This window comes from Symphodus melops, assembly GCF_947650265.1.
Source record: "Symphodus melops genome assembly, chromosome: 5".
Taxonomy (NCBI): Eukaryota; Metazoa; Chordata; class Actinopteri; order Labriformes; family Labridae; genus Symphodus; species Symphodus melops.
The window spans coordinates 24,500,831-24,519,576 of NC_136695.1; the positions used below are offsets into that span (position 1 = coordinate 24,500,831).

At 40.3% G+C, this 18,746-nt stretch overlaps 1 protein-coding gene across 2 annotated transcripts in view; it reads left to right on the forward strand.

Annotated features, from left to right (window-relative positions):
* The window catches only part of grik3 (glutamate ionotropic receptor kainate type subunit 3), a 99,083-nt gene that overhangs the window by 66,502 nt on the left and 13,835 nt on the right, over positions 1 to 18,746 (forward strand). For both annotated transcript variants that reach the window (XM_079343523.1, XM_079343522.1), the window contains exons 9-12: positions 2,357 to 2,470; positions 6,048 to 6,251; positions 12,260 to 12,483; positions 16,180 to 16,298. In XM_079343523.1, the coding sequence (XP_079199649.1) occupies positions 2,357 to 2,470; positions 6,048 to 6,251; positions 12,260 to 12,483; positions 16,180 to 16,298 (661 nt within the window). The remainder of the gene's footprint in view (positions 1 to 2,356; positions 2,471 to 6,047; positions 6,252 to 12,259; positions 12,484 to 16,179; positions 16,299 to 18,746) is intronic.

The window sequence follows — 18,746 nt, forward strand, 5'->3', positions numbered from 1 at the left end:
CAGTCTCTTCTAATGATAATTTGAGGTGATGCCCAAAATGCTGTTCGGTGGTAATGAGCTGTATAAACATGTTTTAGAAAAAAAAAAAAAGGGGGGGGGGGGACTAAAATGTTGGTAATGAAGAATTTATTTTATTATACTGTAGGCAAAGCCCCCTCTGGACTATAACAGCTTTTCTCTACTAGAGGGCTTTCATACATTATGAATACATCAAATAGGGATAAGTCCCATTATGACTTCCTCAAGTACTCCCTAAAGGCTCAACACTATATAATAGCAGACACTTTCCAGCTGTAACCTCTCTGTTCACGAATGGAGCTTGCAACGCTGCTGCTTTGTCTCTTCTTTTTCTCCCCCCACTCACATCTTGTCTTGCATGCGGTCAATTAAGTTGACGCACAGCCTGTTGCAAAAGTATTTGAAGACATATTAGCTTCCTCTCATTGTGACGCCGACAAATCCTACACCCTTGCATGTAAACGTTGATCCTTCAGCGTGCCTCGGATTGCTGGATTCCTTTTTTTTCTCCCTTTTCTTGTATATCCGTGGAATCGGCTTTAACTGCTTGAGCTGGTTAAGATGTGGACTTTTTTTCTGCTAATCCATTGTAATTGAATATTAGCCGAAGTTTGAGTTCGTTCTGGAATCACGGTATAACAGGTTTCTCGGGGTGACACTTTCAGTCAATGGCGGCATGTTCAGGAGTGTGAAATGCATGTGATGCTCTCCGTGTGGCTGCATGAGTAAGTAACTTTTGGTTGAAGTCTTGTGCTAATCACGCTTAATGAATTGAGCTAATTGTAATTGGGTCCAATTAGACAGAATTTTGCAAAGCGGAAAGCATTCACAGATATTTTTAAATCCCTTTCCTGGAGTTCTCTTTGGTTGCGTGACAAGCTGTTACTAATGTGCTTTTGAAATGAGAGCATATGCCTGTCTGTGAATCAGGCAGGGAGGACATTTAAAGAAGTTTTCATGCTTTTTGCTGTGTGTATGTGTGTGTGTGTGTGTGTGTGTGTGTGTGTGTGTGTGTGTGTGTGTGTGTGTGTGTGTGTGTGTGTGTGTGTGTGTTCAGAGAGGGGGGTCAGGTCTGTTTTTGAATGGGTCCACATCAAGCAGAAACCCCTGTGAATATGAAAATGTGTGTGTCTGCTGTAATAGAGAATGCAGGAGGAACGGTAAGAGGATTTAGTGGAGCGCTTGACTTGCAAACAGAGATTGTTACAGACAGCCACAGGACTAAGTGTGCTAATGACATGTTTCAGATTGTGTCTGTACAATATGCAGAGTTTTTTTTTCGCCTGAAGGCTCCTCGCATGCATAACTCCTTTTATTTGTTTAAATCTCTTGGCTTGTGTCGCTGAGACTGAGGAGAAAAAAATGACTTAAACAATGAAATCCAACTGGCAACCTGTATCATCTTAAATGCAACTTGCTTGCAATACTTTCATAAGGTTGTTTATTTTGAGCTCTGCAGTTGATCTATTTTTCAAAAGCATTATGAAAACTCTGACAATTTTTTGAGTATTTTCTGGCGCAGAGAAGTAAAACTGTAGCTTCAACGTTCTTTGTTTGTTTGAAGATGATTGCACGTGATACAGGAGAGATTGCGTCGAGCACTGTGTTTGGATGTTGACTGTAGATCTGTTATCTGCAGCCGGACATATACAATAATTTACTTGAGTTACCAATATAAAGATAGTTACGTTGAAATTGATTTCTAAAGGAATTTTGTAAATAAAAAAATAAAAAAAGTTTATGTTTATTTGACTGTTAACGGCTTTTGATGAGAAACTTGCCATGTGCAGTAGACAATTGAGGATGCAATCCATCGTGAGGCATCATGGTATAGACGAACTGGATAGTCATAATGAAATTGAATCATGAGTCCAGTGCTGATGCACAGCCCTGTTAGACACTGATCTCTCTTTTGCTCTTGGCAGCTTTTTGGTTGAAAATAGGACTGAGTATCTGGAGTTTTTTAAACTACATTACTTTGATACTGTGATCTTTAAAATCCCTGAAATTGTTAAAAAAAAAAAAAAAGAAAAAAAAAAAAGAGAGCAGAAGCTTTGAACATTTTGTAAAACCTTACACAGTACAAGGCTATTGTTTAAACATTTAACATATATCAAATGATTTCAGTCATCTGTTCATATTTGATTTCTTTCAACACATCATCCTAACTTCCCTGCTGATATAAAGGTGAATCATCCAGTCATCTCATGCTGCTCAAGATTTGTTCAAGCTAGTGCTAATGTGAGAGACTGGTCGGTGTGGGGAATGTGCTGGGGTCACAGCGCACCAACAGACACAGAACACTCAGCAACACACTTTTTGTTTTTATCTTGCTCAGGTCGGGAAGTGGAGTGCATCCGGAGGTCTTAACATAACAGAGGCGCCGAAGCGAAAAGGGATGAACATCACTGATTCACTGGCTAACCGCTCCCTCGTCATCACCACCATCCTGGTAGGTCACGTGTAGCCTGTTATAAAGATGTTCTTCCATTCTGGCCTCTGTTTTCGCCTCAACTGTCAGTTAAGGTTCTTAATTAAGACTTCCAGCAGTGCTACTCATTTTTATAGTAGAGAAGCCAAATTAATTCTAAATAAATTGCAGCTTTGAGAGGCATGGGCATGGCTATTCTGTCCAGCTTTGGACTTCCCTCATTTAGAAATTGTGTGCATGGGTCTACTGTAGCAACAGTACCTTTAAATAGAACTTCTTGGTTTGCGGTCGCATAGGAATTGTTAGTTTCTTAATATGTTTGGGATTCAGGAAGAGTGCAACGAAATAGTAGCAGAGGAAAAAGAGAAGAGAACCCATAACCTGGATTTTTTTTGACAAAAAAGCTTGTGTTTTTCCCCAATGTGGAGACTAGGGTAGTCACTTAGGCTATACAGTGTGAAATTAGTGGTTCTGTCCTCATTGCATTTGGGGAAATTTTCCTTTCAATAATGTAGATGTATTCACTAATTTTTGTGACGTTGAATTTGGTTCACCCAGAAAAAAAGTATAACATTTGATCATCAGCTGGAAATCAGAATTCTTCTATACCGTCAGTTACTGTAAAAATCTTCCTACTTGAAATATCGATCTCTATTTATATTGACTGCACATATACTGTATGCTGTGCAGGAGTCATGACAGGTAAAGCAACTGAGGGGGCAGTGAGTTAGCCCACAGACAATTATCAATGTCAGATGTCACAGAAGTGACATCACCAGTTTTCAAAGCAGGAATCATGGAGGGGGGGGGGGGGGGGGGGGGGGGGGGGGGGAAGCAGTGATGGACGCCTGTTTCACTGAATGCATTAATTACATGTACAGATTGACAAGACTAAGTTGTACATCCCCCCCGCCTCACATCACACATCGTATTCATTTGTGGAGTCTTGGTTACATGTACTTAACACTGTCACAGGATGTCGGCGCCTGTCGGTACTGACACAGACGTCCCCCTGTGGAGTCCTTCAGGACGGATACACAAGCTACAAAGATAAACACCATCATCATGTCTATGGTGGACGCAAAGCTGTAATTATCACAAGTGAGGTTAAGGCAGATCATAATGAATGCCTATCAGGCGCAATCTCTGTTAATACTGTCTGAATGGGGAGAAATGGAACAAGGATTTAGGTGGTGTGATGTTCAAATTTGCTCTTGTTTTTTTTGTTGGAGTGCTGATAATGTGGATGAGTTTCTCTTGAGTTATTCAAGTGTAAAAAACATTTTAACTTACCAAATATTTTTATGATTATTTCTTTTGCCATAAAGTTCATTTGACTATATCTGACATGTTCCTTCATTTGCCATTTCATTTGTAATCATTAGTTTAAGATGATAAAACCGCCTACTTCCCCATTGCAGAAGAGAGTTTCAACTTTAATATCAATGTCTCCTCTTAGTGTAATGACATTGCATCAAACTGATTCCAGTGATGCATGAACGAGACGTCTGACAGCTTTATCGTGATAACTTTGTTGAAGAGATTAAGGCGCCCCTTAATGTGTTTTCCTACTTACATTAATTGTTTGTACTCCATTGCCTGCGATGTCTCTGCGCAAGCCCACCTCCCTCCTCGTTTCTGTTATGCACGCCCATGCTGCGACTGCGAGGGGAGAACTGGAATAAACACTTTGATTTGAGTCCAAACCTTGGGGAATAGAAAGAATTGGGAGGCTGGAAACAGATGGTAATGACTTTTTCCCTTAACATGGAAACTTTTTGATCAAGTTAATTGGACAACTTGAGCAAAGTTTGTGGCTAAGCACTTTCTCTCCGAATGCTTTGTCATCAAGTATTCATAACTTAAATTTCATTTAAACGGCCGGTCACCCTGCATTGTAATGTCCAAGTGGCTTCAGTTCTACACGGCAAACACTTAAAGATGTTTATCTTTAAAGCTCTTTTCTGGCAGTAAATTAATTTTAAATGGTAGACTTCACTTTTATTACCTCTTGCCCCATTTATACCCTTTCTCACACCTGCAAACAATAATGGCAATGTCATGAAATACCTTGCATGTATTGGTACATTCACACATGCCTCAGTAGCAATTTGGGATTAAATAATTGCCAAATTATACATTGTCATGTAGGACAGTGATTCTTAACCTGGGTGTCCCAACACATAAGAGAGATTATTTTCTAAGGATGGTTGAAAAAACAAAAATGGCAGGAGTGGTTAAACCAACATATGGCCTGTACCGTGTGACGTGACTTTTTGTTAGGGCTGCTTTGAAATAGCGGTTGTTGGTGGTTATATTTTAATGGTTGCATCGGTGCTTCTGTAAGCTTTGTCCTTCCTTAAAAGTTTAACCCTTAGTAAGACCATAAAATATCAATTCTTAATAGTTCTTGGCTTTATAAATTTCATAAGAATCATCTGTGTTTTTTTCTCGGGGTTGTGACCAGAAGAGGTTGAAAACCTCCAATGTAGATTGAGAGGAATTTAGAGATTGATCCTGAATGAAAATCTCTCCCCAATATGGTCTTACCTTGATTTAAACTGGTCTTTCACCTAAGCACACAATGTATTTGTGTCCCCATGCAACCATTGCACATTGCTTTTTTGGTTTTTGTAGTTGGTTTTTTTTCACCATTTCCACCCTTGTGTCCTCCACTTTCCCACCATGAAAAACAATTTCCAGAAGGAATAAAGAGGACTGTGACTGCCTATTTTCTACACTTTGACTGGTCTATTTATTTAGTGAAAGAACAAAACAGACAAATGCAAAGGGGTCACCTTCGCGATAGAATCAATTACTGTGCTTCCGAGCTCAGTTTGTAAATTATACATTTGGCTATTGCTGGCAATAAATCGTATTACAGCCGCTGTATAAATGGACCAACATGGTTTGAAATACACAGCAGGATCTGCGAGTCTATTTGGAAGGGGAATGGTAACAGGCACTTAATAAAGGAAATCATTTATGAGCTATTCGGTGTTAGTCATTGTCACTGCAGGCATCAGCTCTGTTGCTCTCCCATGGAGGTTGGTGTCAATTGATGGAGGCAACGACGTGGGCATGTTCCATTTCACTGCTGCATTCTGTTCCTAATCAAGCTTTTATACAGACCGAATTATAAGCAGCGAGGCAGGACATTACAGGCCAGTAAAAGGTGTCAGCTACCTGACCATAAAATCAACAGACCTGTGCACTACCAGCTATATTGGTCAACATGCTGCAGTATCAGGTTTTGCTCGCTTGACATTGCAGGAAAATAAATAGAATTGACATTCCTTCTGTGGTATACAATAGTGAAAGTCTGACAATTCATAAGACCTTCCCTTATATTGCAGTCCAAAATTAACTCACGTCTCCTTTCTTTAATACATCAACATTGGAAAAACCTCAGCCTTCTCTCATAATTTAACACTCCTTGTATCCGCACACTGAACTGGAATCTGCTGTCACTGCCTGTTAAATGCAACAGCGACTCATCAGCTCAGATCACTTTGCTTCAATTAGATGCACGGGTTGAAACAAATTGAAAAAGCTGACCTCACCATTGCTTTTCATTTGATCTTTTGGGTCTGTGCAGGAGGAGCCATATGTCATGCTTAAGAAGTCTGACAAGGCGCTGGTTGGGAACGACCGCTTCGAAGGATTCTGCATTGACTTGCTCAAAGAGCTGGCCAATATCCTGGGCTTCACGTATGAGATCCGCCTGGTGCCTGATGGGAAGTATGGCTCCCAGGATGAGAAGGGCCAGTGGAACGGCATGATCAGGGAACTTATCGAACATGTAAGTTTTACCTTGTATGTTTCTCTGTTGGGCATTTTGGAAAAGTATGCTTATTTTCTTTCTTGGAAAGAATAGAAGATCAATATCACTCTATGAAGTCGGTAAGCTTACCACAGTCAAAAAGTCCTGTAGGATTTTCATCTTTGCTGTGGAGTCGTCTGGAATTATAGCTTTCTTAAAAATCAAAGAAAGTGATGTAGTGAAAGAATTATCTAGTTGCCTGAGATTTTCCTTATGAATCTTGTAAAAAAAACAAAAAAACATGGCACTGGTCTTTAGAATTACGGTTTACGTCCTTAATGAAATTGGCACATTTTAAAAGTAGGCAAACAAAAACAGTTTATTTGATGCACGTCAGATTCTAGCATCCTTCAGGAAGTTTATTAAGAATGCTGGATGCTGAAGTAAGTCAAAGAAACTTTTGAATTATGAATAGTTCTTAGAAGCTCTCCTGTTCCAAGGCTTCTTTTTTGATAACCATATTGGAATTCAGTTTTTTTCCCATTGATGATATATAAAAACACTGCAGACATTAACCGTATTATGAGAAAAACATGGTTGTAAAAATGTCACATTTATTATAGTAAAATTTATTTAAATGTACTTTCATTATTAATCTAAAATCTAGCATGACGATGATCAGGGGTGTGTCCAGGCTTTTTGCACTAGAGTTTCCAACAGGGCACTGATTTATGCAGGGTTGGTCTGAAGTGTGATGTGTTCACTAACATAAATATCAATTATTTACCCTGTTTAACCTCAGTATTATCTATCTACTTTAAAACACTAGACAATGGCAACATTAGCTAAATGTCACATAAAGCACATTAAAAACAGAATACATCACTGTCCTATGCACCTGTTTTATGACACTTTAGAAGAAGCCATGGCAGCAGTTCCTTCTGTTTTAAGAATATATTCTAAGCTAGGCTAATTTCTAGCTCGCTGCAGGTGCACATTTTTTTTTTTACAAACAAGAGAGCGATTTACACGTTCTCGTGTAAATCCCAGCAGAAAGCAATTGAGCACATTTCACATTTTATCAGACTTTTTCATCACTATTGTATGTAGCTTCTCTACAATTACAATTACTGCTACATCCAGTGAAGAAGTTCTTTATATCATGAGGTACACTTACAAAAGCATGCCATTGAACTGACTTGCAGGTTATGTCCTCTGCGTTGGCAGTGATAGAGCTATGATTGAGTACAAGTCGGGATGAGCCCGCGAAGCTGTCACTTACATTTATGACACAATTATGCCAAGGTTGCCTAAAAGTTACAAGTGTGTCGATGCCATTCAGTGAGACAAGCCACTTCCCTCAGCTGGATAAGCTCGAGGTGTAAGATGAGCATGCTGTACGGAAGATATTGCAAGCATGCAGGAGAAAACAAAGGCAATCATCTTAGTGAAGCATATAGTAAGCAATCGCAGCCATCTGTGTCAAACTCAAAGCCACAGTGACCATGAAACAGCCTCCTGCCCAAGTGATGGTGGCAATTCTCCGCTGGCATTTCATAAGTGTCCCTGTCAGTGCTCTCTCTTTGTCCTCAGCCCCATCGGGTCAGCGCTGTACTCAGCTGAAAACTTGTAATAGCTTAAGTGGCATTTAGTGCAGGGAATCGTATGGCAGGAGTCAATGGCTTGGTGCTGAAAGGGTTGGGAAAGGTGGGCTCCCACTGCAGCACTTTATTTCTCCATCCAGGCTTTTTGCAAGATCCATGCTAATAACAATAACCTTGAGGGGACCAAATGGATTACTAAAGGCAGAGAATGCTGGCACGAAATGGAGATGCATGACTCCGACTTTTAACAGCACACAGCTCTTTGTATTCGTCTGTTCTTTGATTTAAAGCGAGAGTGTGCAGGTGGCCACTGAGAGTCTCCTCATTATCTTACAGCCCAATAGGAGAAACAAAAAAGAGTGTTGTGGTTTGTGACATAAGGTTTACATGTGTTTTGTGAAGAAGCAGCATCTGGTGATTGAGACCTTTAGACTTAGATTAGTGAATATAAATGGAAGCTGCTGAACACACACACACACACACACACACACACACACACACAAACACACCAACCAGCAGCTCCTTTTGTTGTTTTATAGAAGAGACATTTTCAATCTGCAGATAAATCCACTGAAAGAAAGCGTTTTATTTTAGAATGTATATGTTTATATTTTAGCCTTGTTCTTTTAAGTTCTATAATACTTTTATAAATAGCTGCAGAGGCAAAGATTAGAATCTGTACTTATTGCTTTTACGGCTCCTTATCGCATGACCAAGGACGCATGACTTATACTTTGTGGATTTTTAGCCGGCTCTATTTTGTGGTCTGATGCTTCTCCTGCTTCTGCAGGTGTGGATAAGCTGATCGTGATTCAGCAGACCTGAAACATAAACTTTAAGACAAGCTTAAGAGATCTGACCCTGGAATGATATGAGAGGTCGGTATATGGCTACAAATTTCCTGAGAGTAAACCTCAAACTGCTGCACTTTGTTCACTGAGGTGACACTTTGAAGCTGAATTATTTCCCATCTCAAGGAACTGCAGGAGTTTTTCTCTCTCCTACGTCTTTATTTTTTATGCTGCAAAATGGAGCCCAGTGTAATTTCAAGCAGAAACACTGGTTCTATTCTCTCACATATTTATTTAATTCCTTAATTCAATTTAGCCACTCCCTCTGTCTCCCTGCTTCGGTAATCATATGATATCGGGCGTTTACCCTTTTGGAAATAATCCAACCTGATTCTGCAACAACCTCTCTCAACCAATCGTCCTCCTGCTGGCAAATTTGAAAACCTGTTTTCTGTCTTTCACAGTCAGTTTGTCATTTCAGTAAGATCGCTGCGACCCTCCTCGGCCCCAGTCGCCTCGATTCCAGCTCAGCAGAGTTCAGATACAGCCTCAGCCTCGACTCCATAGGGGATTATCCTATCCTGCTGTCTCTGAGTACATGAAGTCTTTATGATGGAGTCTAATCCCCAAAGATTTTTGGCACAATTAATTCCTAAATTGTTAAATAAATAATAGCTCATTCTTAATTAAGTCTCTCCTGACTGAAATACTCTTTAGGAAACATGTCCTCACAGATGGGTCAGATTTTTAACAGTTTTCTGGGACTCTGTGGCTTTACTTAAAAAGGGTCAGAGAGTTAAATAGATTGAGCTAGAAAACAGGAAATACATACATGCTTTTAGTTGATGAAATGTTCCTAAAATATGAGGCTTTGGCCTCCATGCTATAAGTGCAGTAAATGCAACCTGATTAGTCTCTTACAAAACATAATATTTCGTTTTAAACCATCTTTAATCTCTGCGGCGTATCTGTTCTGACACAGAGAAGTGACTTGTGAGATCATTTTTTTGCCTTTCTTGTCGACTTTTTTTCGACGCCTGTGGATCTATTATGCACACTCCTCATGTAAGTGATGTGTGTGAATGAGAAACTGCGATGTTGCCAAGTGCTACGATTTATTACTGTTTAACATACAGCCCTTTATTTTCCTCCGTGTAGAAAGAAAGCTCCGCAGTGCCAAAGGGCATTGTTTGGAAGGTGCTAAATGATGCATCAGGGCCTTGTTAAACTTGATTTAGTCACAATAGATGATCTCTTTAATCACGCTGTGATGCAAATGTTAAAAGCGTGCTTAACACATCATTTATATCTGTCATGGCAATTAATATTTGCTTCGACAGACGCACCGGAAGGATGTAGTGAACCCAGACATAGACTATGACTGAATGGGGGGGGGGGGCTATATTTTCTCTCCTTAGGATTTTTTGGGGGGTAATTGAGAAAATCACATAACCGCAAGTAGATGGACGAGTGTGATTTTGATTTTAATCGGAGACAGCAGGGTGACCTGCTGGCGAGAGAGGCTGACCCAAAGCTGTGAGGGCAAAAGTTCAACTGCCTCAGCAGCAAATGTGTCTTTCCAGCCTGCCAGAGCCCCCTTGTGAGTAAATCACAGTTCCTGGCCACAAGGCTCTGCATGCGCTTCTTATGCAAAGCAAGTATGTCTTGATTGCATTGTGTATGCTTCATCATTAGACCTTTGTGTCTTTGACATCAGACTGCATTGTATAAGGTGCAGCCTTATCTGTCATGTTGTGTGCGGAAATGTCACACTGTGCACTGATTCCATCGCCATGGGTTTTGTAAATGCATGTACAAGCGGCCAATCAGACACTTTTATATTCCCTCATCTTCCCTTTAGCAAAACTATGAATGAATATTTGATCAACTGCAGTTATTAAGCAAAGTGTGCTATTGAGACTGGTTTTACAGAGAAAGAGACTGTTCTTTTAGCGGCTGTAAAATACTCCAAAAAGATCAATCACTGTATCCATTGGGGGATTTCAAACTTTTAATTACATAAACAGACTTCATAGCTAACACACAGAGTGTAGCTGTTTATTTTCTGTTTGAAACAAATGATTGTAAGAAATGTGTCATTGCTGATTTTTTTAGACAGGAAAATGTTACAACGTCCTTTACGGTACTTTGACAAAAAAAAGAACAATAAAAAACAAAAAAACATTGAGAATAATAAAAAAAAAATACTTTTTTATTGTTACTAAGAAACCTCCAACTTCCATAGTGCCGGTGAGGTTGTGTTTCATGGCCAGTAGATGGAAAGGTATGAGTTGGAGCTTCTTGCATCCTTTGGGCCGTCATCAGGTGAGAAGGTCGAAAGGGAGAACACCACAAAGCCTGCCATCTGCAAAAACCCAGATAACACTGAGCCATGTGGCACTCAGCGGGGCACTATCAGGTTATCTCGCTTGTGCCCAGTTTGTGTGCCTAAGCAGTGAGCAGAACAAGGACATGCGGCATGTATATTAGCCCACCGTAGGGATGTCTGCAATCACACGCTGGTTGATCTTCCGGCTGAGTGGCAGGTTGGTTCAAAAGCTGCAGTTGGCAGCCGAGAACAGAGGCAGCCGTATGTGAGGTACAAATTTGAATAGTTTAAGGAAGACAGCAGATGCACAGCGGGATGCATTGGTTTTCCCATCTTACCATCTCTTCAGAGGCCACCCTGTATTTAGCCACCATGGGGCTGTCTGCAGGACTGTGTTGCGCTTTCTTTTTTTTGACTTTGTTTACTGCTATTATCACAGGAATCTGGCGGCAGAGCTGCCCTCGCCACAGGGAAAGTTAAATTCATGTTAAGAATAGCCTAAGGGTCTAGAAATGTTTCTCGTTCAAAAGTACCAAAAAAGCTCATGTTATGTTTTTGTTTATTATGGTATCGTGTTCAGCTGCATCCAGCTGACTCCATTTCTTCAGGTTTTGTCTATCACCTCTGCAGAAAGTTCCTAATGTTGTAGCATGAACTGCTGTGGAACCAAGCAACCCGCTCCTCTCTCAGCGCTCAGGATGTAGGAGGAAAAGAAAGTCTGCCTTTGTGTGTTGCATCGTTTCTTGGAGGGAAAGAAGTATCCGAGCGTGAACCAAGCAGCTGGTTTCATTAACCTCGTGTCCAGCCGTGGTGCAGAGGAGATGTGTGGGCCGCCAGTGTAAATGGTAACCCTCTGAATATGCAGTCAGACGCATGTAATAGGTGACTAAGACTTATACATCATTGTCGCGACACAAAAAAAAGCTTCATACGGCAGATTGAACTGCAAGAGATACGATGTATCTACCTTCTCTTCACAAGTAAAAGGAGGCTATAGATACACATTTAACAATCACAAAATATCCAAATAATTTAGTCATTAAGTTTCACAATTGGTTTCAGCTTATGTACTCTCCATGGTGTCAATATTCTCTCTACGATAGAGCCTTAGGAATAAAGTCCTTTGAGGTTGCTTGAGTTGAGTTGGAGGCCGCTTGATTATCTACACTTAAAGTCCCCATGAAACAGAACTTCGAGAGTATCCAGTCACGACGCATTTTCAATTTAAAATGGGAAACAACCAATCACAAGCCAAAATAAAATTTGGAATGCAGGAAATGTTCATTTCTGTCTTTTCTTTTTTTTTTTTTTCCTCCCCTTCAGCGAGCAGACTTGGCCGTGGCACCACTCACCATCACCTACATGCGTGAGAAGGTGGTCGACTTCTCCAAGCCTTTCATGAACATGGGCATCAGCATCATTTATCGCAAACCCAACGCCACCAACAGCGGCTTCTTCTCCTTCCTGAATCCCATGACTCCCGACATCTGGGTCTATATCCTCCTGGCTTACCTGGGGGTTAGCTGTGTCCTTTTTGTCATTGCCAGGTAAGTCCACAAGTTACTGACTATTTTTGCCCTTGCAGTTCTTCGTACATTCCTCCATGAGGTCCAACAATAGACATAGTAATTTACTCTGTTATCACTGCAGGCTGAGTACAGCGGCCAGTTTCTCTTACTGTGTTAGCTGCTGGGTAGTAATCAAGGCAGTTTTGTCGGCATGGGCTCTTAACGGCCAGACAGTGGAAGGAGAAGAAAGAACACTCTTACAGGGGTTGAAAAGTCCCATTTGGTGTGAAATTTCTTGTTTCTGAGATGTCTTTGGAGTTGGAAATGTGGCTTTAAAAGGTGCACATTTAAGTTTGAACAAAACAAAGTGGTTGGTGACGCAGAAAATCATGACATCCTTATCACATTGAGCTGTATAAAGTGGAACAAAGTACACACACCTGATGAGACATTGCATCAGAGGAGACTATTTATAGGTAATCATCTGCATGAAAAACACGACATTCTTGGTATAAAACCATTATGGGGGGAGATTATGTGGTGGATTGGATGATTTTTTTCCCCCCATCATGAATATGTTGAATATCCTGTTAGCATTATTGTCAGTATTTCCTGCTGCTTCTCATGCAAAGTGGTGCTCAAGGAAGTTCTAGAAAAAGCCGGCGCTGAAAGCAGTTCTAGGGTTTGAGAGCAAACAGCTGCACTCCTCTATGCTCATGTGTTTTAAAAGGGACCAAATAACACTCTGGAGTGGGTTTGCATAAGCACAAAATCATCTTAAATTGTAGCATCAGTTTTTCCTTTTGGAGGCCAGCCGAGTTTGCAGAAAAAGCTGCAGTTGCTAAAAGTGCATCATGTGAGCTTAAAACAGAAAGCGGTGAACAATAAGTGGGCTACTTCGGCACCAGTAGACACTTTTAAATGCAGAGTTTTCAAGGCATTACCAAGAATAATATCAAGAAATCACTATCAGCTTTCAAAAGCTCTGCTGCAGCATTATAATTATCTTTCAAGGTATCTTATATTTATTCTTCCGAAGGCTCAATTTGGAAGCAGTTGCAGATAAACAACATGTACAAAACACTGAAATGAGTCTCAGCCTTTCAAAATATGTCTTCAAATTCTGTTGTTTCATTTTAATCCACATATTTAAACACATTTAGGAAGATGTAAGCAGAGGATGCTTGCTGTTTTTCTTGATCAATGACAAGAAGTGTCCCAATATTGGGTGCAGAGCACTTTTATTTAAGAGGGCATCAAAACAGACATCAATGTCGTCTGAGTTTTTCTCGTATTGTCTTCACTGTAAAAGGGACTCAGGGCTGAACTTGGTTTACATTCAACTTAGAGAAGTGAACAGCTTATACAGGTTTGAACTTTTCTCTCAAATTCATGCACAATTAGCAGTCTCTACATATTTAGTATCCTAGCAACAACCACCAATATGTGCACATAAACTGCATGACCTTGGTTTTACATTATAGCCATGAGCATTAAAATGTTTTTGACATCATGCCTTACTTTGTAAAGAGGATGTGCTGGAAATGTACAAAAAAAGGGTTTTATAGCTGTATTAGTGACATTATTTTGTGATATGAAGCAGATTCTACTGTTTGGTCAGACAAAAGAAAAGGAGAAGAAGCTTGAAATAGTACATTAAACATGTTTTCACTCTGCATCTGTGATCACAACAGCTTAGCATGTTGTGCAGCATGACTTAGATCATCTACAGGTATATTTATGTTTCTGAATGGTTCATTTAACTGTTATATCTGGTATACACTTCTCCTCTGGTTGATTCTACCCAGACCCACCACAGCAAAACTGTTAAATAGTTGATTCAGGTTTTTATAGACTGATCAAAACTGAGGTTGAGACAGCATTTCCAATAACGGGACCAACAACCTTCATAAGGCCTTCTCAGGCGGGTGACGTCACTGACTTTATGTTTTAAAAAGTCAATGGTAAAAATAAGTTGGTGTTCAGTTTAGATGTGTGCGTTAAAAACCTCTACTATTTTCAAATGTTTCTTCACTAGGCTACTACCAATCGTGCCCTTTTTTCAAACATAAAGTGGTAGGCGAAAATGCAAATGCAAAAGCTAACACTGTGCAAAACATGCTCTTCTAGATAATCAGTGAGATCGCTTGAGTAAGATAAGTAACACTTGAATGATGGCTGGAAACGGCTTCATTACAGAGCTGACTCAAGATTAAACATGAAGCCTTTTAAGTGTCTGATTAAAATAGACTGCTGACATATTAGAACATATTTCTGCAGCATGTAATTACATTGAAGTGTATCTATCTCTGACACGTTTCAGCCAATTTAATCTTTACAGATTGTTCTCACGATGGTGCTTCAGGACTGAGAATATGCACTGGAGGCTTCCCCATTGTGTTCTCCAGTTACATGGACCATTTTAGTCATTGATCTATTCTTTTTCTTCATCTTTACTTTCTATTTTATCTCATCAATGCAACAGATATGCTACATTTCAAGCAGACACTATCAGAAGTCCGGGAGGTTTCATTTTGCTCAGCAGAACACCAAAAATAAAGAGCCAGATAATAGATTATGCACATTATAAAGACAAGTTTTTTTTTTACGAGAGCAAGCTAGTGACATTTAGCATTTCTTATTTCTGCATCTGCCTCAGAGGGTGACTTGAGCTGTAAAGATGTGCAGCATTTTTAGCAGATGTCAAACTAAATGGCACCGGTTTAGAGAGATTCATGCGTTATGGTTTAATGCGACTTCAAGAGGAGTCTCAAGGCCTCAAACTCTCCAACATGACATTTACTACCCCCTGAAAGTCATACTCTTATGCCACCTTTAAGCACGAAGCCTATAACGAAAAAAGTTGAGGAGGTATCTGAAGGTTTACATCAACTGATTTTAAAATGTGACATGACATTTGATAGTTTGACCAAGATGAACAACAGTGACAATACAATACACAAATCTCAAGTGGAAATGTTGGTGGAAAAGTGGTCACATCGTGCTCTACTCTAAATAATTAGCAATGATTTAACATATAGCATCCCCCTTTCCTCTCCTCTCCCCTCCTCTCCCCTCATCTCCTTGTGCAACACGCACACTTCTGCTTGTACAGTATATGTGTACATCATGTGTTTGCACTCATGTAATATACATTTTTTGTCATTCATTTTAATTCAGCTTTTCCACTGTTCAGTATACATTTGTTTCGATTTGATGACACCACTGTTGACACCTGTGGCACTGTGTGCACTTATGGTGAAGCGTTTTCTATTTTGATGGTACATTGTTCAAAGACAAGTTTCTGAAATCAGATCTTCTCCTAAGTTTTAAATTGTGTATTTTGAAATTCCTTTTAGCTTTTTCTGTTGATTAAATGAGCCTCAGACTCGAGGTATTGCTTTTACATCTTGCATCCCATTTAGTCACAACCACTGCAAAAGGCTTACCAAGGCCAAAAAAACAACAACATATTCTTCTGCTTTAACTCCTGCAAAAAGACCTGCATTTCTAGAGTTGTAATCAATATAAAATGGTGCTCAAACCAAAGACAGAATTGAAAAAGAAGGATGTAATTCTAAAAATAGCTCTCAAGTAAATCAGATCCCATTTTTGAGATTCTTTCCTAGGAGAAGCTGGTGTTCAGAAGGATAAAGACGATTTCATCCTGTGTTTTCTGAGATCTCCCAATAGATAAGGATTTAAAGCTTCTGCATTTCCATGTCTTGTTCGCAGGTTCAGCCCTTATGAATGGTACGATGCCCATCCATGTAACCCCGGATCAGACGTGGTGGAGAACAACTTCACCCTGCTCAACAGCTTCTGGTTCGGAGTGGGCTCCTTAATGCAACAAGGTATGATGCAGCACTCATCCTCTTCCCTGTCAAAAACAACTCCATCATACCACCACTCCTTTTTTTTTTTTCTTCCTGCAAGCTGCGAGCTCCTACTTCCTGCCTCTTTAACTGACAAGTTCCATGATTCCCATTCTGTGTCTGTTTCATAAGACATTTACCTGTCAAGAACAACTGCAGAGCTTGGTCTTACACGACAAAGGCAGGCTGTTGTCACCTACCTGCTGTTTAAAGAGGGAAGAATAAGTACCAGGCACTTGTCAGAGATTGTCAGCTAAGGATGAAAAACATGGCTGCATTTATTCTCCCATAACACAGTCGCTGGACCTGCTCAAGAGCTCTTTGAGTGTCTGGACGGAAAGGGTATGTCGAGGAACATGTCTGACAAATACCAGCTGTCAGCCATGCTAAAAGTGACTGATGGGACTGTATTTGGTGCACTGTAAAACGTTGCACCAAATATATGCTGTTGTAGGGAAACCATATTTCCCAATTCAAACTCATAACCAAGCAATAAAATTTTCCTGTTTCATTTTCCTAGGAATTGCAGCATTCCAGTCCGAAGTAAAGAAGCATTTTATTCTTGCAGCGCAAGAAGCAAAAAATGTGCTGCTAACCCTTCAACAGTGCAGTTTAATTCCATCTCTCCGGTGAGAAACCAAAGGGATACAAATAAGTTTTCACTTGCTAGGTGTCCCTTAAATCTCAGTAAGCAAATGAAAGCCCTGAGATAACATAATGAAGTCAACTGTGGAAAAAGACCCAAGAAATAAAATGTTTAACCTCAATGTAACAAGACAAATCAAGGAGGCTTAGTGAGACTCGGCAGTGTTTTTTTTTTTTTTTTATGCCCGTAAGGATAGCAAACACATTCAGCAATTCATTAAGCACAGAGGCTCGGCAGCACTCTTGTGAAACTGCATAGCAGCTCTGCCAATTTGCGGGTGCAGGCAGAGGGCTGTGAGTGTAACACCAGCGAGCCGGGAGAGAGAGGGGAGAGGGAATCCAAACAAAATGAGCTAGTTAGTAGCCTATATCATTGCACTAAATGAGGGAAAAAGTCCCCATTATAATTTACACAGAGGTTCACAGTGTTGTCAGTTACTGCCTGATGTACAATGTTTCTAATATTTAAGTTAACTAAAGCTGCTGCTGCTAATCAGTTTGTATTCCGTGTTGGAATATTGATGCTAAAATGACTTTTGTGTGTTTTGTTGCGTAACAGTTTGACATGAGCACCATCAGGAATATCTTGAACATGATCTCCTACATCCCATTTGTCTGAGTTGAAATTTGACACAGACTGTTTCTGGCTTTCCGTGACACCAATCCGTGCTACAGTACCTTGTAGCACACACTGCACAGCGGTATCTGCAGCAAGGTATATTTTGTCAGTGTCACATAAACAGACATCCCCTGCTTGTCTGCCAAACACAGTGACAGCAGCTGAGACGGAAGCCATTTCCTTGACGTGTTTAAAATGCAAATGGACGTGTTTGAGGAGATCCAAAAAAAAAAAAAAGAGAAGAAAAAAAAAAACAGCAGCTTGTCTGTGGGAGGGAGGTGTCACAGACAACACAAAGAACACAAAATGTGAGGAGGTGCAAAGGCAAACACGTTGTGTGCTTCAAATGCTTTCCTGGGGGTCTCAGTAGGCTTTTTTTCCTGCTCACAACAAACAAAAGTATGTTGCATCATATCCCGTAAATTATTTCTCTCACAACAGAAAAAATACTTTTGAAAGTATGTTTGATTCATGGGTTCACAGTTTTTTCATTACCTCGAGCATTTCTTCTTAAAGATATTTCTCCCCTTTAAATGTGACCAAGTTGCATGTTTTCAGGCCTGAGCCAGTTCAATTCCAGCATGAATCACACAGCATGGCCAGAAGCTATGGAGCTGCAAGAGTACATCCTGGGAACTGCTCTTGAGCAAGGCACCAAACCAATGACTAGTTGGGTTGCTAAAATTTGCAGCGTCATACAGTACCTTTGACATTTCTCAAATTGGCACGTCTGTATTTCCTGGGTATTTTGGGTGATTGTGCCAGAAAAATCAACACATCCTGATTGGACGGTTAAATAACACTATCACTGTAGTGACTTGATCATAGTAATGAAAACGTTTGAGCCACTGACGGGCTGAGAGCTTGCAGTACTTTAAGCGACGCGTTGTCTTCCGTGTTGTATGGCAAAACTCCATCAGGCAACTAACTCGTGCTTTCACACTCAAACAGGTTTAATCTGACGTTGTCTAATTGATCTTCTGGTTATCTAAATACATTTAGCCATCATAACTTGAAAGCAAAACGAAAACCAGCCTAAATGTCCAGTCCACCTTACACTTTACTATGAAGGTCAAAAAATTGTGTACCTCCCACTGTAGGCTGCTCCTCCGCCAGTGACTACGGGCCTTTTTCAAACCAACCCCTACACACTCCCCCTCCGT